Below are 27,865 nucleotides of genomic sequence, written 5' to 3' on the forward strand. Positions count from 1 at the left end.
TTTGCATATTGCTCCTGCACTGTCCAGGAACAGTGTTTATTCATTCCAGCAGGTGCTGATGTAAACATTCACCATTAAAAAGGGAGTATTGTTATGATGATGTTCGTAGCTCATTTAGAAACACATGTTTATGGTCGCTTATGTAATAAGAAAAAGCAAAATAACAGAGGGTGAATCAGTCGTCTAAGAAAAATGAAAAAAAAATGTAACCCCCCTCCCCAATTTAAAGCAACAAATGGATGACAATCTAGCATAATTTATGTTCTCTTATAAATAAGCTCTTTTATTTATTTAAGAGAAAACAAGTTTGAGTTATCATCATAGCCATGGTATCTTTGGTGTAGTGTTGCAAAACCTTGGTCAAATCGCTAAAACTGTAAAAAATGATTTTGGTATGAAACTTGGTACACATTTTGCCAATTATACACTTGTGCATATGGTAAACTCATAAATCTGGTTTTTATAACTGTTGAGTTATGCCTCCTTTTGACTGTAAAAGCAACAGAGTCAAGCATATGCTTAAACTTTTATGTTAATTTGATTTGACAATGACCCATATATTTCCATTCTTGAATTTTTGCTTGCAGATTTTTTTAGGAAAGTCATTAGTCTTCATAAGTCTCATTTTTCCAGTATTGTTTCATCATTCCATCACTCACAAACAGCTGAATGATCAAATTTCCAAAACTTAGTGTTTGCTTTATGGATTTAAAATCCATGACTTAACACATCCCCCACCACTTACTGAGGGTTGACATATTGTGACCAAACTTGGTATGTAGGAAGTGTTTATGGAGGGCTCCCATAGGGTTGCATTTGGAGCCCCTAGGGTCAAGGTCACTGTTTGTTAAAATAGAGAAACTGAATCTCACAACAAAGCCTGAAGTTCTTCTGTCAATCAATGAAAACCTGGTTTCGTCGCATTGTTGCATTCTTTTTCACTTTTTCACTTTTTAATTTGTCATTTTTAGGTTTAAGCTTTAACTCAAGATTTTTGTAATAGAACACAAAAATTCAACAGAGTCCATGTGGAGTTGAAAATCATACTAGAATGTACCAGATTTTTATGAAAATCAGTTTGTGAAACATACCTGGAATAATGTTTGATTTACATGCTTAGTTCATGTTTAGTAAAAAAGTAACTTAAAGAGTGTGTAATGACTAATATTTTGCGAATATTAACAGTTAAAACACAAGTATAAAACATGGATATGAAAAGGAAAGCTCATTTAAACTGAAAAACTCCTTGCAGTTCTGGATTTGACATTATTGACTGTAACTATTTTGTATAATAATTTTTATAAGGTTATACAGGGGAGGAAACTCAGATATACAGTACATAAATAATTCAATGCGATTTTCTCCCTTCTGTACTGCTCCAACCGTGAAATTAGCTTAATGGTGAGTGTGTAAGTGAGTGGATTGGTGGGTGGGTGCTCAGCAGCCGGCGAGCCAGTGAGCGAGTATTTAATAGAAGTAATCATACCTCAAACTCAGGCATATATTACATCATTTTTGTATTAATTTCTAAGACAAAACAGCATTTAGTCGAGCGCTGTCCTAGGACAGCTTTTCTTTGTTTGAAAGTTTGTGCCTTTGGGTCATATGTGTGAATATTGAAGTATCCAAGTATATCAAAATAAAGCAGGACAACTCTGAAACAATTGTTTACATTTGCAGGGTGGATGAAAAGTTGGAGTTACGGCACCTGTTAGAAGGTCACCAGCTAGGTGTCGTCTCCGTGGATATCAACGGAGAAGGAACATGTATCCTTTAAAGTGTCACCCTTATTCAAAATCAATACATACACATATATAACAAACATAAATTTTGACTGATAAACCTTAAACTACTTACTGAATAAAGCATTTATGGAAAATATTTACTACTGACAACAAGATTGTAACCGTGAATTTAATAGCAGAAAACGCAAAAATATTAAATGATTGGTGAGTGCTAAAAGATTTACTGTAGTCTACTATAGCTCATAAGGTAGAAATAGCATGTTTATGCTTTTTATGCCCCCACAAAGTGGCGGCATATAGGGTTGCCCTTGTCCGTACGTACGTACGTACGTACGTCTGTCTGTCTGTCTGTATGTACGTACGTCCCGAAGATTGTTTCCGATCTAATTCTTGTTCAAATTAAACTCGGTATCCTTCATAAGAACCATTGTTTTTGACATTCATCCATCCTTCTTGGAATATTAAAACAATATTATTTTTAATTGTGGTGAATCTTATTTGTGAGTAAGAGTGCATCTTTTAAGTCAAACTTCAAAGAACTGTGAAAGAATTATCATTTGTTTGTGCTTCTGAAGGGTGGCATATAGTAATCTGTCAATCTGTCAATCCATCTATCCCAACATTCTTGTCAATTTATATTTATTTTATTGATTTTGTGGCAAGTGGGTCAAAAACTCTGAACACCTGATAGATGAAAGAGCAAGTAATTAAATATAAAAGGAGTTTGGAACTTTATTTTGGTCCATATGGTTTCATTCAAACAAATTCATTTTTGTTGATTTAGAATTCAAAGGTACTTTCCAATGTTAAAATTTTTAAAGTCTTGCATTTGGTCCTTATATATTTGAACACATTAGTCATGGAAGTGTCAGAAAATTATTTATTCTCTGTGTTTAAAATATGTGCCCTGATCTATGCATGGAAAAATTCTGAATGTGAAATTCACTTCAGTGAGTAAAAGAATGTGCCAAAGTGGGTATGTGACTTCATTGACATTTGTATACAAGTAAGCCTTAACACAATAACAGTGGCAGCTTCTAGCAGTCTTGACAGCCATGTGAGAGTCTGGGACCTGGAGACTGGAAAATGTGCCAAAAGTATAGATGCTGGACCAGGTAAAACATTGTGTTCATAGTGTTTTGCCCATAGGTGTAGCCAAATGGTTCTGGCCCCTATTTCACGAACATACTTAAGGCAAATCTTAATCTCGGTCTCAACTCGATTTACCACATAAATTTTTTTTTTTTTAAATAATACATGTTTTTTACACCATTTGAAACCACCTTCTATCATTGGATATGTTGATTAAAACTTTTGGTCTAGATTCCTAGGGAAAAATATTCTACACCCAATAAGGTACTTGAGTACAATTTATTGTATTTTAACAATTACTCAAGTATATTTTTTGCTCTAGAATATGTTTATGGTGAAATGAAATGAGATTGAGATTTGACTATTTTTGTGATATTTGGGCCTGATGTAACTAGTACAAAAGTCGACAGTTATTTAAAGCTGCACTCTCACAGTTTCTTTGTCGGTGGCAGCGGGGTTGGAGGCAGTGGCGGTGGTCACGTCACCTTTTCACTTGTCAGGGGCATATATCTCATAAACTACTAGTGGTTAGTCAACTTGAAAATTCATATGTAGATAGATCTCATCGATGGCAAGACTGCAGAGCACTAGAACTGTTACACTTGCTTCCATATTTTCAGAGTTATTGCCTTAGCCTTTGTTAATTTTCATACTTTCAGTTTTGTCTGGGGCATATCTTGTAGAATATTTATAAGAGTTATCAACTTGAAACTTCATATATGTAGATAGATCACATGGAGGGCAAGTGCAGTGCACAAGAACAGTAACTCTTGCTTTCTTAGTTTTAGAGTAATTGCCCTTCGTTAATGTTCATGCTTAAAGTTTTGTCCGGGACATCAATTTTTGAACGTAAATATAAAAATCTACGATATTATTAGTTGTCAGCAGTCTTATATAACTGGTTTTTATGCATTTTCGAAAACATCAGCTCGTTCCAAGACAAAAAATAAAAAAGTTGTCAAAACGTTCAATCTGTGAGGGTGCAGTTTTAAAGATGAAAAACTTAGATGTAAATGGCCAATATTACTATGACCCACGTACAGGGTACAGGCCTATGTTGTGAACAAAAAACCAATTCAAGTTTATCCATGTACTCAAGTACATGATCAGAAGAACCAATATAACGATGAACCATGTACCAGGTATATAAACATGTCTCTTCCGAAAAACAATTCAAATTTTTCTGAGTACTCGAGTACACAATCAGAAGATTTTCCTTGATGAAAATGACCAATATAACGATGACCCACGTACACCGGATACATGAACATGTCTCTTCGGAAAACCAATTCAAATTTTTACGAGTACTCGAGTATTAGGTCAGAAGATTTTCTGAGTGCATGTACTGCTTCTACTAGTTGTGCAGCCATCCTTAGAATTTTCTACTAGAATCATCTATTGAAATGACACTCAATAGTGCTAACCACGACACTATGTAGACATGGAATTGATTTCCATTAACAACAGGTGTTCTATGATAATATAACCTTTACAATATTAATGAATTTGTTTTAATTTGTACAGTTGACAAGAAACAAAGGCTTGCAGGTTGTGAAATTAATATCTCCTACTGTGTCCACAGTCTTGAGATGTTTTCATTTCTGCATTCTTATAAACCATTTTATTGGTTCTGTTAGGCCACCATTTTTTTTGTTGGTTGACAATTTTTTTGACAGAAATTTCCACTGGGTGGTTGATAACCCCCCCCCCCCCAAAAAAAGAAAAAGATAAAGGTATGTTTTATATTGTTTTCATATAGCATTTTTGGAGAAGATAAACAATATTTTAACAACTGTATATGACAACAACTTAACACTTAAAAAGGCCAAACAAAGAGAAAATATTTCGTTAAGGTTACATCCTTTTCAAAAACTGGTAAGGTAGGTAGGCTTTTTATTTTTTGTTTTTATTAGGCTTTATATAAGAATGTTATTTCTATCACTGGAGTATGGTGTTAAAGGGACTGTACACCAGATTGGCACCAAAAAAGTTTTTTTCTGTAACGATTCTCAGGACAATTTTTTAATAAAATGTTTTACTCTTTGATATCATAATTGTAAAAAAAGACACCAAAAAAAAATTTGAGTCGGAGACAGGGTTCGAACCTGTGTCACCAAAATTGCAGTCCAGTGTTGTATCCACTGTGCTACGAAGGCTTACCCATCAAAGAGTGGAATATTTAAGCTATATACCTAACGTGGTAATATCACTTGATAATATTGACTAGCCAATCACGCATAAGGAATGAATTCTACTAGGTAGACATACCTAGTAATTTTTTTTAATGGAAAAATATGAGAAAAATGCGAAAAAGAAATTAATTGTAAACTATGTGGCATGGAACACATTGATATCAAGTTTATGTCAGCTTTCAACAATTTTCTTCTTTTTTTTCGCTCTTTCATCATACGGAGTACAGCCCCTTTAAAGTGATCTCCTGTATAAAGTGTTCAATGTTTTAAAATTCATTTCAATTTACCCGACCCAACTAAGTAAGCGCTGACCCTACCGTTTTTATAGTCAGTTGTTAGAAACAAAAAGTGTGTGTTTTAATATGTAGTTGAAGACTTTTAAAGCTTTATACTATTACAGAAGATTAATTTACACCATTCTCCAATGATGACAAGTTCTTCAATTAAAGCTTAAAAAAGGCATACCTACCCTACCTGTTTCTTAAAAAGGATGTAACCCTAACTAAATCATTTCTTTCTTGCTCAATCAAGATTACTTTTTCAGTGGATGCATGGACAGTTGCCTTTTCTCCCGATTCCCGGTTCCTGGCGTCAGGTAGCCACCATGGTAAAATCAACTTGTTTGGAGTAGACTCTGGCAGAAAGGAATCGTCCTTGGATACCAGGGGAAAACTAACACTCAGTATTGCATATGTAAGTTTGGTGAAAACTAACATTAAGTGTTGCATACCAGTATATGAAGTATTGTTTATGTGTAGGTCTAGGCAAACTACTCTCAGTATTGCATATCAATGGCCTCACTTCAAAAAGCTACATTTTTTCTGTTATGGAGTTTTTACATCACTTTAATAAATCATACAGGCGAGCCGCATCTAACTAGAAAATGAGGAGTAAATAGTCCAATGAGAAAATGGTGTTGTATCATGTGATCAAAATGTCGAGCAATGATTGGACATCTCACATAGAAGCAAAAATGCCGATCCTTCAAAAATTGTTACTACAAAAATTGTGACTTAGGCATTTTTTTAAAAAAATGTGTGATCCAATTACCCAGATTTAATCCTAAATACATCGCTACTGAAAACATGGCATTTTATAGCTTCGACATTTGGAAGTGAGGCCATCGATATGTAAGTTTGGTGGAAAAATTACCGTAAATATTGCATAAATATTAGAAAAAGTATTGTTTATTTAGGTTCTGGGAAAATTTACAATCAGTATTGCATAAAAATTGTTGTGGTGAAGACTTACAATAAGTAGTTAGTATAGAATATGAAGGTCCAGTGTTGTACTAAACTTACAATTAGTAAGTTAGCATAGTTACAGCCACTGCATGGGTAACGGCCCAGTCATTGAAATTGGACTTTCGAATGAACGAGCCCAAATTCTTATACTAGTGCTTGGCGTCAAAGTTTTGAACAAGCCCTGCTTAATAAAATTCAGAATTTTAACAAGCCTGAAAAAACTTATCAGTGTAGGGCTTGCGGGCTTGTGTTAATTTCGGCAACTGAAGGCCTCCATGTAGTAATGGCCCCTATAGAGATTAAAGGCCCCTCGTATAGTCAATGGCCCAAAACATAGTAAATGGTACCCGGACAGTAAATGGCCTCGACATGGTCAATGACACCCGCTTGGTTAATAATTCCGACATAGTTATTTGCTGTAGGACTGCTATTAGCCCCAACATAATAAATGACTACCCCCCCCCCCCCCCCCCCCCCCCCCCAGGCATGTCTTGTCATACCAAAAACACAGAATTTGAAATAAAAACCAAAGGGGTGAAGGGGTTAATATGCTGTCCATTAACAATCTGTCTAATCCTATCCTTGTTTGTCCTATTTGAAAGGCAGTTTTAATGGGGTAATAAAACATAGTTGGGGTACTTGTGTAATGTCTTTTTTGCTTAATTAATTGAGGTTAACATTCATTAATTATTTCAGAGCCCAGATGGCAAGTTTATAGCCTGTGGAGCTATTGATGGCATTGTAAACGTGTTTGATATCGCTACAGGGAAACTCATACACACTTTGGAAGGTGAGTGGTTGTAAACATGTTTGATATCGCTACAGGGAAACTCATACACACTTTGGAAGGTGAGTGGTTGTAAACGTGTTTGATATCGCGACAGTGAAACTCATACACACTTTGGAAGGTGAGTGGTTGTAAACGTGTTTGATATCGCGACAGTGAAACTCATACACACTCTGGAAGGTGAGTGGTTGTAAACGTGTCTGATATCGCTACAATGAAACTCATAAACACTTTGGAAGGTGAGTGGTTGTAAACGTGTCTGATATCACTACAGGGAAACTCATACACACTCTGGAAGGTGAGTGGTTGTAAACGTGTCTAATATCACTACAGGGAAACTCATACACACTCTGGAAGGTGAGTGGTTGTAAACGTGTCTGATATCTGGAAGGTGAGTGGTTGTAAACGTGTCTGATATCGCTACAGTGAAACTCATACACACTCTGGAAGGTGAGTGGTTGTAAACGTGTCTGATATCGCTACAGTGAAACTCATACACACTCTGGAGGGTGATTGGTTGTAAACGTGTCTGATATCGCTACAGTGAAACTCATACACACTCTGGAAGGTGAGTGGTTGTAAACGTGTCTGATATCGCTACAGTGAAACTCATACACACTCTGGAGGGTGAGTGGTTGTAAACGTGTCTGATATCACTACAGGGAAACTCATACACACTCTGGAGGGTGATTGGTTGTAAACGTGTCTGATATCACTACAGGGAAACTCATACACACTCTGGAGGGTGAGTGGTTGTAAACGTGTCTGATATCACTACAGGGAAACTCATACACACTCTGGAGGGTGAGTGGTTGTAAACGTGTCTGATATCGCTACAGGGAAACTCATACACACTCTGGAGGGTGAGTGGTTGTAAACGTGTCTGATATCGCTACAGGGAAACTCATACACACTCTGGAGGGTGAGTGGTTGTAAACGTGTCTGATATCACTACAGGGAAACTCATACACACTCTGGAGGGTGAGTGGTTGTAAACGTGTCTGATATCGCTACAGGGAAACTCATACACAATCTGATATCACTACAGTGAAACTCATACACACTCTGGAAGGTAAGAGGTTGTAAACGTGCCTGATATCACTACAGTGAAACTCATACACACTCTGGAAGGTGAGTGGTTGTAAACGTGCCTGATATCGCTACAGTGAAACTCATACACACTCTGGAAGGTGAGTGGTTGTAAACGTGTCTGATATCGCTACAGTGAAACTCATACACACTCTGGAAGGTGAGTGGTTGTAAACGTGTCTGATATCGCTACAGTGAAACTCATACACACTCTGGAAGGTGAGTGGTTGTAAACGTGTCTGATATCGCTACAGTGAAACTCATACACACTGTGGAAGGTGAGTGGTTGTAAACGTGTCTGATATCGCTACAGTGAAACTCATACACACTCTGGAAGGTGAGTGGTTGTAAACGTGTCTGATATCGCTACAGTGAAACTCATACACACTCTGGAAGGTGAGTGGTTGTAAACGTGTCTGATATCGCTACAGTGAAACTCATACACACTCTGGAAGGTGATTGGTTGTAAACGTGTCTGATATCGCTACAGGGAAACTCATACACACTCTGGAAGGTGAGTGGTTGTAAACGTGTCTGATATCGCTACAGGGAAACTCATACACACTCTGGAGGGTGAGTGGTTGTAAACGTGTCTGATATCGCTACAGTGAAACTCATACACACTCTGGAGGGTGAGTGGTTGTAAACGTGTCTGATATCGCTACAGTGAAACTCATACACACTCTGGAGGGTGAGTGGTTGTAAACGTGTCTGATATCACTACAGGGAAACTCATACACACTCTGGAGGGTGAGTGGTTGTAAACGTGTCTGATATCACTACAGGGAAACTCATACACACTCTGGAGGGTGAGTGGTTGTAAACGTGTCTGATATCGCTACAGGGAAACTCATACACACTCTGGAGGGTGATTGGTTGTAAACGTGTCTGATATCGCTACAGGGAAACTCATACACACTCTGGAGGGTGAGTGGTTGTAAACGTGCCTGATATCGCTACAGGGAAACTCATACACACTCTGGAGGGTGAGTGGTTGTAAACGTGCCTGATATCGCTACAGGGAAACTCATACACACTCTGGAGGGTGAGTGGTTGTAAACGTGTCTGATATCGCTACAGGGAAACTCATACACACTCTGGAGGGTGAGTGGTTGTAAACGTGCCTGATATCGCTACAGGGAAACTCATACACACTCTGGAGGGTGAGTGGTTGTAAACGTGCCTGATATCGCTACAGGGAAACTCATACACACTCTGGAGGGTGAGTGGTTGTAAACGTGCCTGATATCGCTACAGGGAAACTCATACACACTCTGGAGGGTGAGTGGTTGTAAACGTGCCTGATATCGCTACAGGGAAACTCATACACACTCTGGAGGGTGAGTGGTTGTAAACGTGCCTGATATCGCTACAGGGAAACTCATACACACTCTGGAGGGTGAGTGGTTGTAAACGTGACTGATATCGCTACAGTGAAACTCATACACACTCTGGAGGGTGAGTGGTTGTAAACGTGTCTGATATCGCTACAGTGAAACTCATACACACTCTGGAGGGTGATTGGTTGTAAACGTGTCTGATATCGCTACAGTGAAACTCATACACACTCTGGAGGGTGAGTGGTTGTAAACGTGTCTGATATCGCTACAGGGAAACTCATACACACTCTGGAGGGTGAGTGGTTGTAAACGTGCCTGATATCGCTACAGGGAAACTCATACACACTCTGGAGGGTGAGTGGTTGTAAACGTGCCTGATATCGCTACAGGGAAACTCATACACACTCTGGAGGGTGAGTGGTTGTAAACGTGCCTGATATCGCTACAGGGAAACTCATACACACTCTGGAAGGTGAGTGGTTGTAAACGTGTCTGATATCGCTACAGGGAAACTCAAACACACTCTGGAAGGTGAGTGGTTGTAAACGTGTCTGATATCGCTACAGGGAAACTCAAACACACTCTGGAAGGTGAGTGGTTGTAAACGTGTCTGATATCGCTACAGGGAAACTCAAACACACTCTGGAGGGTGATTGGTTGTAAACGTGTCTGATATCGCTACAGTGAAACTCATACACACTCTGGAGGGTGATTGGTTGTAAACGTGTCTGATATCGCTACAGTGAAACTCATACACACTCTGGAGGGTGAGTGGTTGTAAACGTGTCTGATATCGCTACAGGGAAACTCATACACACTCTGGAGGGTGATTGGTTGTAAACGTGCCTGATATCGCTACAGGGAAACTCATACACACTCTGGAGGGTGAGTGGTTGTAAACGTGCCTGATATCGCTACAGGGAAACTCATACACACTCTGGAGGGTGAGTGGTTGTAAACGTGCCTGATATCGCTACAGGGAAACTCATACACACTCTGGAAGGTGAGTGGTTGTAAACGTGTCTGATATCGCTACAGGGAAACTCAAACACACTCTGGAAGGTGAGTGGTTGTAAACGTGTCTGATATCGCTACAGGGAAACTCAAACACACTCTGGAAGGTGAGTGGTTGTAAACGTGTCTGATATCGCTACAGTGAAACTCATACACACTCTGGAAGGTGAGTGGTTGTAAACGTGTCTGATATCGCTACAGTGAAACTCATACACACTCTGGAGGGTGATTGGTTGTAAACGTGTCTGATATCGCTACAGTGAAACTCATACACACTCTGGAGGGTGAGTGGTTGTAAACGTGTCTGATATCACTACAGGGAAACTCATACACACTCTGGAGGGTGAGTGGTTGTAAACGTGTCTGATATCACTACAGGGAAACTCATACACACTCTGGAGGGTGAGTGGTTGTAAACGTGTCTGATATCACTACAGGGAAACTCATACACACTCTGGAGGGTGAGTGGTTGTAAACGTGTCTGATATCGCTACAGGGAAACTCATACACACTCTGGAGGGTGAGTGGTTGTAAACATGTCTGATATCGCTACAGGGAAACTCATACACACTCTGGAGGGTGAGTGGTTGTAAACGTGTCTGATATCACTACAGGGAAACTCATACACACTCTGGAGGGTGAGTGGTTGTAAACGTGTCTGATATCGCTACAGGGAAACTCATACACAATCTGATATCACTACAGTGAAACTCATACACACTCTGGAAGGTAAGAGGTTGTAAACGTGCCTGATATCACTACAGTGAAACTCATACACACTCTGGAAGGTGAGTGGTTGTAAACGTGCCTGATATCACTACAGTGAAACTCATACACACTCTGGAAGGTGAGTGGTTGTAAACGTGTCTGATATCGCTACAGTGAAACTCATACACACTCTGGAAGGTGAGTGGTTGTAAACGTGTCTGATATCGCTACAGTGAAACTCATACACACTGTGGAAGGTGAGTGGTTGTAAACGTGTCTGATATCGCTACAGTGAAACTCATACACACTCTGGAAGGTGAGTGGTTGTAAACGTGTCTGATATCGCTACAGTGAAACTCATACACACTCTGGAAGGTGAGTGGTTGTAAACGTGTCTGATATCGCTACAGTGAAACTCATACACACTCTGGAAGGTGATTGGTTGTAAACGTGTCTGATATCGCTACAGGGAAACTCATACACACTCTGGAAGGTGAGTGGTTGTAAACGTGTCTGATATCGCTACAGGGAAACTCATACACACTCTGGAGGGTGAGTGGTTGTAAACGTGTCTGATATCGCTACAGTGAAACTCATACACACTCTGGAGGGTGAGTGGTTGTAAACGTGTCTGATATCGCTACAGTGAAACTCATACACACTCTGGAGGGTGAGTGGTTGTAAACGTGTCTGATATCACTACAGGGAAACTCATACACACTCTGGAGGGTGAGTGGTTGTAAACGTGTCTGATATCGCTACAGTGAAACTCATACACACTCTGGAGGGTGAGTGGTTGTAAACGTGTCTGATATCACTACAGGGAAACTCATACACACTCTGGAGGGTGATTGGTTGTAAACGTGTCTGATATCGCTACAGGGAAACTCATACACACTCTGGAGGGTGAGTGGTTGTAAACGTGCCTGATATCGCTACAGGGAAACTCATACACACTCTGGAGGGTGAGTGGTTGTAAACGTGCCTGATATCGCTACAGGGAAACTCATACACACTCTGGAGGGTGAGTGGTTGTAAACGTGTCTGATATCGCTACAGGGAAACTCATACACACTCTGGAGGGTGAGTGGTTGTAAACGTGCCTGATATCGCTACAGGGAAACTCATACACACTCTGGAGGGTGAGTGGTTGTAAACGTGCCTGATATCGCTACAGGGAAACTCATACACACTCTGGAGGGTGAGTGGTTGTAAACGTGCCTGATATCGCTACAGGGAAACTCATACACACTCTGGAGGGTGAGTGGTTGTAAACGTGCCTGATATCGCTACAGGGAAACTCATACACACTCTGGAGGGTGAGTGGTTGTAAACGTGCCTGATATCGCTACAGGGAAACTCATACACACTCTGGAGGGTGAGTGGTTGTAAACGTGACTGATATCGCTACAGTGAAACTCATACACACTCTGGAGGGTGAGTGGTTGTAAACGTGTCTGATATCGCTACAGTGAAACTCATACACACTCTGGAGGGTGATTGGTTGTAAACGTGTCTGATATCGCTACAGTGAAACTCATACACACTCTGGAGGGTGAGTGGTTGTAAACGTGTCTGATATCGCTACAGGGAAACTCATACACACTCTGGAGGGTGATTGGTTGTAAACGTGCCTGATATCGCTACAGGGAAACTCATACACACTCTGGAGGGTGAGTGGTTGTAAACGTGCCTGATATCGCTACAGGGAAACTCATACACACTCTGGAGGGTGAGTGGTTGTAAACGTGCCTGATATCGCTACAGGGAAACTCATACACACTCTGGAAGGTGAGTGGTTGTAAACGTGTCTGATATCGCTACAGGGAAACTCAAACACACTCTGGAAGGTGAGTGGTTGTAAACGTGTCTGATATCGCTACAGGGAAACTCATACACACTCTGGAGGGTGAGTGGTTGTAAACGTGTCTGATATCGCTACAGTGAAACTCATACACACTCTGGAGGGTGAGTGGTTGTAAACGTGTCTGATATCGCTACAGGGAAACTCATACACACTCTGGAGGGTGATTGGTTGTAAACGTGTCTGATATCGCTACAGTGAAACTCATACACACTCTGGAGGGTGAGTGGTTGTAAACGTGCCTGATATCGCTACAGGGAAACTCATACACACTCTGGAGGGTGAGTGGTTGTAAACGTGCCTGATATCGCTACAGGGAAACTCATACACACTCTGGAAGGTGAGTGGTTGTAAACGTGTCTGATATCGCTACAGGGAAACTCAAACACACTCTGGAAGGTGAGTGGTTGTAAACGTGTCTGATATCGCTACAGGGAAACTCAAACACACTCTGGAAGGTGAGTGGTTGTAAACGTGTCTGATATCGCTACAGGGAAACTCAAACACACTCTGGAGGGTGATTGGTTGTAAACGTGTCTGATATCGCTACAGTGAAACTCATACACACTCTGGAGGGTGATTGGTTGTAAACGTGTCTGATATCGCTACAGTGAAACTCATACACACTCTGGAGGGTGATTGGTTGTAAACGTGTCTGATATCGCTACAGTGAAACTCATACACACTCTGGAGTGTGATTGGTTGTAAACGTGTCTGATATCGCTACAGTGAAACTCATACACACTCTGGAGGGTGAGTGGTTGTAAACGTGTCTGATATCACTACAGGGAAACTCATACACACTCTGGAAGGTGAGTGGTTGTAAACGTGTCTGATATCGCTACAGGGAAACTCATACACACTCTGGAGGGTGAGTGGTTGTAAACGTGTCTGATATCGCTACAGGGAAACTCATACACACTCTGGAAGGTGAGTGGTTGTAAACGTGTCTGATATCACTACAGTGAAACTCATACACACTCTGGAGGGTGAGTGGTTGTAAACGTGTCTGATATCACTACAGTGAAACTCATACACACTCTGGATGGTGAGTGGTTGTAAACGTGTCTGATATCGCTACAGGGAAACTCATACACACTCTGGAAGGTGATGGGAAGGTGATTGGTTGTAAACATGTCTGATATCGCTACAGTGAAACTCATACACACTCTGGAAGGTGAGTGGTTGTAAACGTGTCTGATATCGCTACAGGGAAACTCATACACACTCTGGAAGGTGAGTGGTTGTAAACGTGTCTGATATCGCTACAGGGAAACTCATACACACTCTGGAAGATGATTGGTTGTAAACGTGTCTGATATCGCTACAGGGAAACTCATACACACTCTGGAAGGTGATTGGTTGTAAACGTGTCTGATATCGCTACAGGGAAACTCATACACACTCTGGAAGGTGAGTGGTTGTAAACGTGTCTGATATCGCTACAGTGAAACTCATACACACTCTGGAAGGTGAGTGGTTGTAAACGTGTCTGATATCGCTACAGTGAAACTCATACACACTCTGGAAGGTGAGTGGTTGTAAACGTGTCTGATATCGCTACAGGGAAACTCATACACACTCCGGAGGGTGAGTGGTTGTAAACGTGTCTGATATCGCTACAGGAAAACTCATACACACTCTGGAGGGTGAGTGGTTGTAAACGTGTCTGATATCGCTACAGGGAAACTCATACACACTCTGGAGGGTGATTGGTTGTAAACGTGTCTGATATCGCTACAGTGAAACTCATACACACTCTGGAGTGTGAGTGGTTGTAAACGTGTCTGATATCGCTACAGTGAAACTCATACACACTCTGGAGGGTGAGTGGTTGTAAACGTGTCTGATATCACTACAGGGAAACTCATACACACTCTGGAAGGTGAGTGGTTGTAAACGTGTCTGATATCGCTACAGTGAAACTCATACACACTCTGGAAGGTGAGTGGTTGTAAACTTGTCTGATATCGCTACAGTGAAACTCATACACACTCTGGAAGGTGAGTGGTTGTAAATATGTGTGATATCGCTACAGGGAAACTCAAACACACTCTGGAGGGTGAGTGGTTGTAAACGTGTCTGATATCACTACAGTGAAACTCATACACACTCTGGAAGGTGAGTGGTTGTAAACGTGTCTGATATCGCTACAGTGAAACTCATACACACTCTGGAAGGTGAGTGGTTGTAAACGTGTCTGATATCGCTACAGTGAAACTCATACACACTCTGGAAGGTGAGTGGTTGTAAACGTGTCTGATATCGCTACAGTGAAACTCATACACACTCTGGAAGGTGAGTGGTTGTAAACGTGTCTGATATCGCTACAGTGAAACTCATACACACTCTGGAGGGTGAGTGGTTGTAAACGTGTCTGATATCACTACAGGGAAACTCAAACACACTCTGGAGGGTGATTGGTTGTAAACGTGTCTGATATCACTACAGGGAAACTCATACACACTCTGGAGGGTGAGTGGTTGTAAACGTGTCTGATATCACTACAGGGAAACTCATACACACTCTGGAGGGTGAGTGGTTGTAAACGTGTCTGATATCGCTACAGGGAAACTCATACACACTCTGGAGGGTGAGTGGTTGTAAACGTGTCTGATATCGCTACAGGGAAACTCATACACACTCTGGAGGGTGAGTGGTTGTAAACGTGTCTGATATCACTACAGGGAAACTCATACACACTCTGGAGGGTGAGTGGTTGTAAACGTGTCTGATATTGCTACAGGGAAACTCATACACAATCTGATATCACTACAGTGAAACTCATACACACTCTGGAAGGTAAGAGGTTGTAAACGTGCCTGATATCACTACAGTGAAACTCATACACACTCTGGAAGGTGAGTGGTTGTAAACGTGCCTGATATCGCTACAGTGAAACTCATACACACTCTGGAAGGTGAGTGGTTGTAAACGTGTCTGATATCGCTACAGTGAAACTCATACACACTCTGGAAGGTGAGTGGTTGTAAACGTGTCTGATATCGCTACAGTGAAACTCATACACACTGTGGAAGGTGAGTGGTTGTAAACGTGTCTGATATCGCTACAGTGAAACTCATACACACTCTGGAAGGTGAGTGGTTGTAAACGTGTCTGATATCGCTACAGTGAAACTCATACACACTCTGGAAGGTGAGTGGTTGTAAACGTGTCTGATATCACTACAGTGAAACTCATACACACTCTGGAAGGTGATTGGTTGTAAACGTGTCTGATATCGCTACAGGGAAACTCATACACACTCTGGAGGGTGAGTGGTTGTAAACGTGTCTGATATCACTACAGTGAAACTCATACACACTCTGGAGGGTGAGTGGTTGTAAACGTGTCTGATATCACTACAGTGAAACTCATACACACTCTGGAGGGTGAGTGGTTGTAAACGTGTCTGATATCGCTACAGTGAAACTCATACACACTCTGGAGGGTGAGTGGTTGTAAACGTGTCTGATATCGCTACAGTGAAACTCATACACACTCTGGAAGGTGAGTGGTTGTAAACGTGTCTGATATCGCTACAGGGAAACTCATACACACTCTGGAAGGTGAGTGGTTGTAAACGTGCCTGATATCGCTACAGGGAAACTCATACACACTCTGGAAGGTGAGTGGTTGTAAACGTGTCTGATATCGCTACAGTGAAACTCATACACACTCTGGAGGGTGAGTGGTTGTAAACGTGTCTGATATCACTACAGGGAAACTCATACACACTCTGGAGGGTGAGTGGTTGTAAACGTGTCTGATATCACTACAGGGAAACTCATACACACTCTGGAGGGTGAGTGGTTGTAAACGTGTCTGATATCGCTACAGGGAAACTCATACACACTCTGGAGGGTGAGTGGTTGTAAACGTGCCTGATATCGCTACAGGGAAACTCATACACACTCTGGAGGGTGAGTGGTTGTAAACGTGCCTGATATCGCTACAGGGAAACTCATACACACTCTGGAGGGTGAGTGGTTGTAAACGTGCCTGATATCGCTACAGGGAAACTCATACACACTCTGGAGGGTGAGTGGTTGTAAACGTGACTGATATCGCTACAGGGAAACTCATACACACTCTGGAGGGTGAGTGGTTGTAAACGTGACTGATATCGCTACAGTGAAACTCATACACACTCTGGAGGGTGATTGGTTGTAAACGTGTCTGATATCGCTACAGGGAAACTCATACACACTCTGGAGGGTGATTGGTTGTAAACGTGCCTGATATCGCTACAGGGAAACTCATACACACTCTGGAGGGTGAGTGGTTGTAAACGTGCCTGATATCGCTACAGGGAAACTCATACACACTCTGGAGGGTGAGTGGTTGTAAACGTGCCTGATATCGCTACAGGGAAACTCATACACACTCTGGAAGGTGAGTGGTTGTAAACGTGTCTGATATCACTACAGGGAAACTCAAACACACTCTGGAAGGTGAGTGGTTGTAAACGTGTCTGATATCGCTACAGGGAAACTCAAACACACTCTGGAAGGTGAGTGGTTGTAAACGTGTCTGATATCGCTACAGGGAAACTCAAACACACTCTGGAGGGTGATTGGTTGTAAACGTGTCTGATATCGCTACAGTGAAACTCATACACACTCTGGAGGGTGATTGGTTGTAAACGTGTCTGATATCGCTACAGTGAAACTCATACACACTCTGGAGGGTGATTGGTTGTAAACGTGTCTGATATCGCTACAGTGAAACTCATACACACTCTGGAGGGTGATTGGTTGTAAACGTGTCTGATATCGCTACAGTGAAACTCATACACACTCTGGAGTGTGAGTGGTTGTAAACATGTCTGATATCGCTACAGTGAAACTCATACACACTCTGGAGGGTGAGTGGTTGTAAACGTGTCTGATATCACTACAGGGAAACTCATACACACTCTGGAAGGTGAGTGGTTGTAAACGTGTCTGATATCACTACAGGGAAACTCATACACACTCTGGAAGGTGAGTGGTTGTAAACGTGTCTGATATCACTACAGTGAAACTCATACACACTCTGGAGGGTGAGTGGTTGTAAACGTGTCTGATATCACTACAGTGAAACTCATACACACTCTGGATGGTGAGTGGTTGTAAACGTGTCTGATATCGCTACAGGGAAACTCATACACACTCTGGAAGGTGATGGGAAGGTGATTGGTTGTAAACGTGTCTGATATCGCTACAGTGAAACTCATACACACTCTGGAAGGTGAGTGGTTGTAAACGTGTCTGATATCGCTACAGGGAAACTCATACACACTCTGGAAGGTGAGTGGTTGTAAACGTGTCTGATATCCCTACAGGGAAACTCATACACACTCTGGAAGGTGATTGGTTGTAAACGTGTCTGATATCGCTACAGGGAAACTCATACACACTCTGGAAGGTGATTGGTTGTAAACGTGTCTGATATCGCTACAGGGAAACTCATACACACTCTGGAAGGTGAGTGGTTGTAAACGTGTCTGATATCGCTACAGTGAAACTCATACACACTCTGGAAGGTGAGTGGTTGTAAACGTGTCTGATATCGCTACAGTGAAACTCATACACACTCTGGAAGGTGAGTGGTTGTAAACGTGTCTGATATCGCTACAGGGAAACTCATACACACTCCGGAGGGTGAGTGGTTGTAAACGTGTCTGATATCGCTACAGGGAAACTCATACACACTCTGGAGGGTGAGTGGTTGTAAACGTGTCTGATATCGCTACAGGGAAACTCATACACACTCTGGAGGGTGAGTGGTTGTAAACGTGTCTGATATCGCTACAGGGAAACTCATACACACTCTGGAGGGTGAGTGGTTGTAAACGTGTCTGATATCGCTACAGTGAAACTCATACACACTCTGGAGGGTGAGTGGTTGTAAACGTGTCTGATATCGCTACAGTGAAACTCATACACACTCTGGAGGGTGAGTGGTTGTAAACGTGTCTGATATCGCTACAGGGAAACTCAACACACTCTGGAAGGTGAGTGGTTGTAAACGTGTCTGATATCGCTACAGGGAAACTCATACACACTCTGGAAGGTGAGTGGTTGTAAACGTGTCTGATATCGCTACAGTGAAACTCATACACACTCTCGAAGGTGAGTGGTTGTAAACGTGTCTGATATCGCTACAGTGAAACTCATACACACTCTGGAAGGTGAGTGCTTGTAAACGTGTTTGATATCGCTACAGTGAAACTCATACACACTCTGGAAGGTGAGTGGTTGTAAACGTGTCTGATATCGCTACAGGGAAACTCATACACACTCCGGAGGGTGAGTGGTTGTAAACGTGTCTGATATCGCTACAGGGAAACTCATACACACTCTGGAGGGTGAGTGGTTGTAAACGTGTCTGATATCGCTACAGGGAAACTCATACACACTCTGGAGGGTGAGTGGTTGTAAACGTGTCTGATATCGCTACAGGGAAACTCATACACACTCTGGAGGGTGAGTGGTTGTAAACGTGTCTGATATCGCTACAGTGAAACTCATACACACTCTGGAGGGTGAGTGGTTGTAAACGTGTCTGATATCGCTACAGTGAAACTCATACACACTCTGGAGGGTGAGTGGTTGTAAACGTGTCTGATATCGCTACAGGGAAACTCAACACACTCTGGAAGGTGAGTGGTTGTAAACGTGTCTGATATCGCTACAGGGAAACTCATACACACTCTGGAAGGTGAGTGGTTGTAAACGTGTCTGATATCGCTACAGTGAAACTCATACACACTCTCGAAGGTGAGTGGTTGTAAACGTGTCTGATATCGCTACAGTGAAACTCATACACACTCTGGAAGGTGAGTGCTTGTAAACGTGTTTGATATCGCTACAGTGAAACTCATACACACTCTGGAAGGTGAGTGGTTGTAAACGTGTCTGATATCACTACAGGGAAACTCATACACACTCTGGAGGGTGAGTGGTTGTAAACGTGGGAAACTCATACACACTCTGGAAGGTGAGTGGTTGTAAACGTGTCTGATATCGCTACAGTGAAACTCATACACACTCTGGAGGGTGAGTGGTTGTAAACGTGTCTGATATCGCTACAGTGAAACTCATACACACTCTGGAAGGTGAGTGGTTGTAAACGTGTCTGATATCGCTACAGTGAAACTCATACACACTCTGGAGGGTGAGTGGTTGTAAACGTGTCTGATATCGCTACAGTGAAACTCATACACACTCTGGAAGGTGAGTGGTTGTAAACGTGTCTGATATCGCTACAGTGAAACTCATACACACTCTGGAAGGTGAGTGGTTGTAAACATGTCTGATATCGCTACAGGGAAACTCATACACACTCTGGAGGGTGAGTGGTTGTAAACGTGCCTGATATCGCTACAGGGAAACTCATACACACTCTGGAGGGTGAGTGGTTGTAAACGTGTCTGATATCGCTACAGGGAAACTCATACACACTCTGGAGGGTGAGTGGTTGTAAACGTGTCTGATATCACTACAGTGAAACTCATACACACTCTGGAAGGTGAGTGGTTGTAAACGTGTCTGATTTCGCTACTGGGAAACTCATACACACTCTGGAAGGTGAGTGGTTGTAAACGTGTCTGATTTCGCTACAGTGAAACTCATACACACTCTGGAGGGTGAGTGGTTGTAAACGTGTCTGATTTCGCTACTGGGAAACTCAAACACACTCTCAAAGGTGAGTGGTTGTAAACATGTCTGATATCGCTACAGTGAAACTCATACACACTCTGGAAGGTGAGTGGTTGTAAACGTGTCTGATATCGCTACAGTGAAACTCATACACACTCTGGAAGGTGAGTGGTTGTAAACGTGTCTGATATCACTACAGGGAAACTCATACACACTCTCAAAGGTGAGTGGTTGTAAACATGTCTGATATCACTACAGTGAAACTCATACACACTCTCAAAGGTGAGTGGTTGTAAACGTGTCTGATATCGCTACAGTGAAACTCATACACACTCTCAAAGGTGAGTGGTTGTAAACGTGTCTGATTTCGCTACTGGGAAACTCAAACACACTCTCAAAGGTGAGTGGTTGTAAACGTGTCTGATATCACTACAGTGAAACTCATACACACTCTGGAGGGTGAGTGGTTGTAAACGTGTCTGATATCGCTACAGGGAAACTCATACACACTCTGGATGGTGAGTGGTTGTAAACGTGTCTGATATCACTACAGGGAAACTCATACACACTCTGGAGGGTGAGTGGTTGTAAACGTGTCTGATATCACTACAGGGAAACTCATACACACTCTCAAAGGTGAGTGGTTGTAAACATGTCTGATATCACTACAGTGAAACTCATACACACTCTCAAAGGTGAGTGGTTGTAAACGTGTCTGATTTCGCTACTGGGAAACTCAAACACACTCTCAAAGGTGAGTGGTTGTAAACGTGTCTGATATCGCTACAGTGAAACTCATACACACTCTGGAAGGTGAGTGGTTGTAAACGTGTCTGATATCGCTACAGTGAAACTCATACACACTCTGGAAGGTGAGTGGTTGTAAACGTGTCTGATATCACTACAGGGAAACTCATACACACTCTCAAAGGTGAGTGGTTGTAAACATGTCTGATATCACTACAGTGAAACTCATACACACTCTCAAAGGTGAGTGGTTGTAAACATGTCAGATATCGCTACTGGGAAACTCATACACACTCTCAAAGGTGAGTGGTTGTAAACGTGTCTGATATCGCTACAGTGAAACTCATACACACTGTGGAAGGTGAGTGGTTGTAAACGTGTCTGATATCGCTACTGGGAAACTCATACACACTCTCAAAGGTGAGTGGTTGTAAACGTGTCTGATATCACTACAGTGAAACTCATACACACTCTCAAAGGTGAGTGGTTGTAAACGTGTCTGATATCGCTACAGTGAAACTCATACACACTCTCAAAGGTGAGTGGTTGTAAACGTGTCTGATATCATAACAGCAGGCTTTCAATTGGGCCCTTCTTTTCCTACTTTTTCCTTTCCTTTTTGTAAGGCTCCTTCTTTTCCCTACTCTTTCTTGAAAATGACATACTATCCCTACTTTTTGATAAAAATAGTTCCAGAAATAGTAGAAAGTTTTAACTAAATGCATTGAATGAAATAATCCTAATATTGATTTTAATAAGAAGCCCTTTCTAGCTTTTTTGTAAGATTAGTTTAAGCAGTAGGTCCCCAGTGCTGCAAGAGGGGTTCTAGGATGATCTAGGTTCATGTTTACAAGTCAAGAGACACCCATTTAAGGTTCATCTCCTCGTTCTGTGGCTGAATTCCTCTTGAAACGCTGGTTTCTAAGCAAAGATAACTACTTGTACTTCACAATTCATGAAAAGGTTTAATAGTCATTTATTTGCATGCAGAAGGTTAGTGAAGAGCCCTATTTTACCCTACTTTTTGCTCTAAATATCCCTATTTTACCCTACTTTTTGCTCTAAATATCCCTATTTTACCCTACTTCTTCCCAAAAATCCTCCTACTTTTATCCCTTCTATTTTGTTATTGGTCACTTGAAACCTTGTAACAGGGAAACTGTGTGACTATTAATCAGGGATGTGTTTTATCTGTGGATTCGCGGAATTGCGGGGATCTAATGGCCCCAGGGATCCCCCCCCCAAAAAAAAGAGAAAGAAATTAGCTTAAAATTTATTTGTTTTGGTTGCTTTTGGTAGTTACAGTTAATATTCCTGTTTGTTTCAAATTTGAAGTCAAGAGAGCACTCAAGAGAGCTTCTAAAGAGCTAGTATTTCTTCTACAACAGTGTGCTTTTAACCCCAAGAGCACCCCGTAGAACCCATGGCCGAAATAGTGTCAGCCCTCCAGTTTCCAGGTCAATCACATCCCTGTTAATGGACACACTAACCTATTTCAGTGGCAGTGTACTCCGGTGACTGACATACCATCAAGGACATTATGACCCTGTTGTTTATACCTAGGATTGTGAACCATCAATGTTATCTGATTGACAGCTTTTGTTAAACAAAGAAAACTGTTCAAGTGTTCTTGCAAACTGTGGAAGGTAGAGATGATACATCAAATGATATTTCGCACATGTATTTCAATTTGATAGCATTTATTAACAGAACTACAATACAAAAGTAGCCAATATTAGCTGAGGATGAGGCTGAGGCCAAAAAAAAGTACATTGGTTTGCTTAGCCAACCCTATTTAAGTTTTTATAGAAAAATACAAACAAACAAAAAATCTTTTTTCAAGTGTGTATTTTTATATGTTGTTTAAGATCTTAAAGCTTCACTCTCACAGAAATACCAGTTTTACAACTCTTTTTTTGTCTTTGAATGAGCAAATTTTTGCATAAATGTCTGCAAACCAATGATATAAAATTGCTGTCAAAAATCAGATCGTAGATTATCTTATTTCCGTTCGAAAATTAATGTTTAATGGCTTAAACCGTCACTAACGGTTTAAAAAAATGCATAATACATCATATTTTGAACTTACATATAAAAATCTGTGATCTGATTTTTTGTTAGCAGTCTTGAATAACTTGTTAACATGGAATTTCGCAGAAATTGGTTCGTTCCAAGACAAAAAATAAAAAAAACACTATCAAAGCGTTCAATCTGTGAGAGTGCAGCTTTAAAAGCTTTAATGAAAAAACTCTTTTTTAAGTGCATGTTTTAAATGGATTTAAAATTAATACATGCATATATGTATAAAAAAACATAAATTTTAAGCGCTTAATCTTTAAATACTTAGCCTTACTTAATATGCATTATGGAAAAAATTAATTACTGATAACAAAATTGTAACTGAGTTATTAATAGCTGACATCGCACAAATATTAAATGACTGGTGAGTCCTATATGATTTACAGTGATAAATTATTGTCTCATAAGGTAGAAATACTGTGTTTTATACACTTTTCTTTCAAATTAAACATGTTATCCTTCATGAGAACCATTGTTTTCGATTATTATTCATCCTTTACGATATATCTAAACAATTGTATGAATTGTGGTACATCTAATGTGGGAGTAAGAGTGCAACTTTAATATGTAGTTTTAAAACTTTATATAAAAGATAACTTAAAGATGCACTCTTACTCCCAAAAAAAGATAATCCACAATTAATACCATTGTTTCAATATACCAAAGAGGATGAATAAATGTCGAAAACAATGGTTTTTATGAACGATACTGTTTTTCTTTTGAAAGAATGGTGCAGAAAACACGGCATTTCTACCTTATGAGACAATAGTAGTTAACAATAAATCTTTTAGCACTCGCCAATCATTTAATATTTTTATGTTTTCAGCTATTTAATGCACAGTACAATCTTGTTATCAGTAATTTATATTTTTCATAAATGCATTAGTTAGTAAGTAGTTTTAGGTTTATAACTCAAAATTTATGTTTATTATACATGTGTAAGTATTGATATTGTATAAGAGTGTCACTTTAAACATCATTCTCCAACAATGACAATCATGTTGCATCATAAATCTAAATAATGTTTATTAATAGCCTACCTGCATGAACCCTACCTCTTTTTGAAAATGATGTTACCCTAATCTGAGTCTGAGTTAAGCATTGTGGGTCATACTATAAATCACACTCTAGATCATACTATAGGTCAAACTATATATCATACTTTTGATCATACTATATATCATACTCTATATCATACTATATATCATACTATATATATATATGATACTCTTTATCATACTATATATCATACTATATATATATGATACTCTTTATCATACTATATATCATACTCTATATCATACTATATATCATACTATATATATATGATACTCTTTATCATACTATATATCATACTCTAGATCATACTGTAGATCATATTAAGTATTTGACAAATTTCATTTCTTGCTTATTTCAGATAGGTCATGAAATCGATTTGAAATAATTTTTTATTGCATTTTTACTCCTGCTGCTTTTACCAACCTTTTCGTGAAAAGGGCCTGCTTACAAATAAGATTGCTTAAATTTTTCCTTAGCCTGCCTTAACGCTTAAACTTATCTTCATGTAATGCTTAGCCAATCAGATTGCTTTATTTTACCTTCATGTCATGCTAAGCCAATCAGATCACTTTATTTTATCTTCAGATCATGCTCAGCCATTCAGATCACTTTATTTTTTCTTCAGGTCATGCTAAGCCGATCAGATCCCTTTATTTTATCTCCAGGTCATGCTTAGCCAATCAGATCACTTTATTTTATCTTCAGTTTATGGTAAGCCGATCAGATCACTTTTTTTATCTTCAGGGTATGCTTAGCCAATCAGATTTCTTTTTTTTATATTCAGGTCTTGCTAAGCCAATCAGATCACTTTATTTTATCTTCAGGTCATGCTAAGCCAATCAGATCGCTCTGTTTTTCCCCTGACTCCCAGCTGTTGGTTACCGGCTCAGATGACAACCAAATAAAGATTTATGATGTGTAAGTATTTTTTGCATCCCTTGATTTTTGGCGCTTTTTTAATAATTTGGATCTTCATGATAAAATTTTGCTTAATTATCACTGAATTATGATTCCTGGATTCCTTAATGCAGTAACTTTATTACCAAACCCAATATAGACTGACCTTTCAGTACTCCTATCCTATTTAGTAATGAATTTGATACCAAATCCAATTTGGACTGACCTTTCTTTACTGCCACTCACAGGTCATTTATTGATAAACTTAATAATATAAACCCAATATGGACATACCTGGTTATAAAAGGGGGCTGTCTCGCGTATGATAAAATAGCAAAAAAAAAGAAAATTGTTGAAAACTGACATAAATTTGACATCGATGTGTACAATGCATTGGAACTTACTCATTGAAGTACCACATAGTTTACAATTTATTTAAGTTTAGCAGTTATTTCGTATTTTTCCATTAAAAAAGATTACTGGGTATGTCTACCAGGTAGAATTCATTCCTTATGCATGATTGGCTAGTCGGTGTTATCACGTGATATTACCGAGGTAGGCGTATAGCTTAATTATGTCACCCGATTAGTATAAGCCTTTGTAGCTCAGTGAGTAAGACGCTGGACTTCAATTTTAGCGATGCGGGTTTGAACCCGGTCTCCGACCCATTTTTTTTTTTTACATTTTGGTACTTTTTTTACAATTATGATATCAAAGCGTAACTTATTCTATAAGATAATTGTCCTGAGATGTGTTACAGAAAAAATCTTTTTTTGGTGCCAATCTGTGACACAGTCCCTTTAATGTTATCTTTGCCAGTTGCCTTTGTTACTTCAATTTAATGAGTCAAGTTGATTTTAAATAGTATGCCTTTTTTGTTTGTAACTTTTGTTAAAAACATGTTACATTTTAAATCAAAATCAAAATCTTCAGAAAAAAGAAATAATTCTTTTTTATGAACATAGATCTTCAATATTTAACATTAAGTACGAGAATTGTCTCTAAACTTTCCATAAAAAAAAAAACACCATACAAAATCTGAGTTTGAATAACTGCTTTTAATTCTCCCCAGAAAATGTTTTATAACCGCTGAGGTTAGTTTTACAAATTTCAAATCAAGTGATGTAGAAGAAACTGAAGAATTGTGTGCAATTCTATAACGTGTACTTTGATTTTTTCACGTGGGCTGGTCCTTCTTTTTATGCCCCCACAAAGTGGCGGCATATAGGGTTGCCCTTGTCCGTACGTACGTCTGTCCGTACTTACGTACGTCCCGAAGATTGTTTCCGATCTAATTCTTGAAAACCGTTTGTCCAATCCTCACCAAACTTTAAACACATGTTTGTGACCATAATATCTTGATCAAGTTCGATAGTCATGGAAATCGCTTTAGTCATTTAGGAGTTACGGCCCTTTTTTGCCAAAAATACTTCAAAAATATATGTTTCCAATCTAATTCTTGAAAAGTATGTGTCCAATCCTCACCAAACTTTACATACATGATTGTGACCATAATATCTTGATCAAGTTCGATAGCCATGGAAATCGCTTTCGTCATTTAGGAGTTACGGCCCTTTATTTGCAAAAAAAGACTTGAAAAATACGTCCCGAAGATTGTTTCCGATCTAATTCTTGAAAACTGTTTGTCCAATCCTCACCAAACTTTTAACACATGTTTGTGACCATAATATCTTGATCAAGTTCGATAGCCATGGAAATCGCTTTAATCATTTAGGAGTTAGGGCCCTCAGATTATCCTGAATAATCATTATGGCTTATTTTCTGTGACAAAAAATCGAAGTGGGGGCATCCGTGTCCTATGGACACATTTCTAGTTTTGCTTGGATTGTACTTTAAACTTTTTACGTGGGTTGGTGTATTTTTTATATTCTTAGGTTGATTAACTGTTAATATGTATATACTGACTTGTTTATATCATGGACGTTTGTTAAGACCACATGCCATGCCAGCTGGACTGTCGACATAATCAGATTTTTTACATGTGTTGTACTTTATCTTTTTATGTGAGTAATAGTTCAGTTTTTATGCAATTTATGACTTGTTGATATTATGGACATTTTTTTGAAAGACCACATGCCTTGAACTAGCAGTACTTTATCCTGCCATGCTTCTTGAATGCTTAGTGTTGCTTTCTCACTGAATAATACCCATTTTGTTATGTACATTTCAGGCTACATGCTAATCTAGCGGGGACATTATCCGGCCATGCCTCCTGGGTGCTCAGTGTAGCTTTCTCCCCGGATAATACACATTTTGTCTCCAGGTAATTCACTCAGACAGTTTTTGTTTCGAATGCCTGTCGTCTTAATATTAAATTTACAACTATAAAACAAGGTACCCG

At 40.0% G+C, this 27,865-nt stretch overlaps 1 protein-coding gene across 3 annotated transcripts in view; it reads left to right on the plus strand.

Moving 5' to 3' along the window:
- Window positions 1-27,865, plus strand: part of LOC128221817 (SKI8 subunit of superkiller complex protein-like) — a 36,097-nt gene that overhangs the window by 4,047 nt on the left and 4,185 nt on the right. For all 3 annotated transcript variants that reach the window (XM_052930418.1, XM_052930419.1, XM_052930421.1), the window contains 6 exons: window positions 1,681-1,766; window positions 2,774-2,860; window positions 5,574-5,722; window positions 6,970-7,063; window positions 25,431-25,524; window positions 27,695-27,787. In XM_052930418.1, coding sequence (XP_052786378.1) covers window positions 1,681-1,766; window positions 2,774-2,860; window positions 5,574-5,722; window positions 6,970-7,063; window positions 25,431-25,524; window positions 27,695-27,787 — 603 coding nt within the window. The remainder of the gene's footprint in view (window positions 1-1,680; window positions 1,767-2,773; window positions 2,861-5,573; window positions 5,723-6,969; window positions 7,064-25,430; window positions 25,525-27,694; window positions 27,788-27,865) is intronic.

This window comes from Mya arenaria, chromosome 16, assembly GCF_026914265.1.
Source record: "Mya arenaria isolate MELC-2E11 chromosome 16, ASM2691426v1".
NCBI classification, from domain to species: Eukaryota; Metazoa; Mollusca; class Bivalvia; order Myida; family Myidae; genus Mya; species Mya arenaria.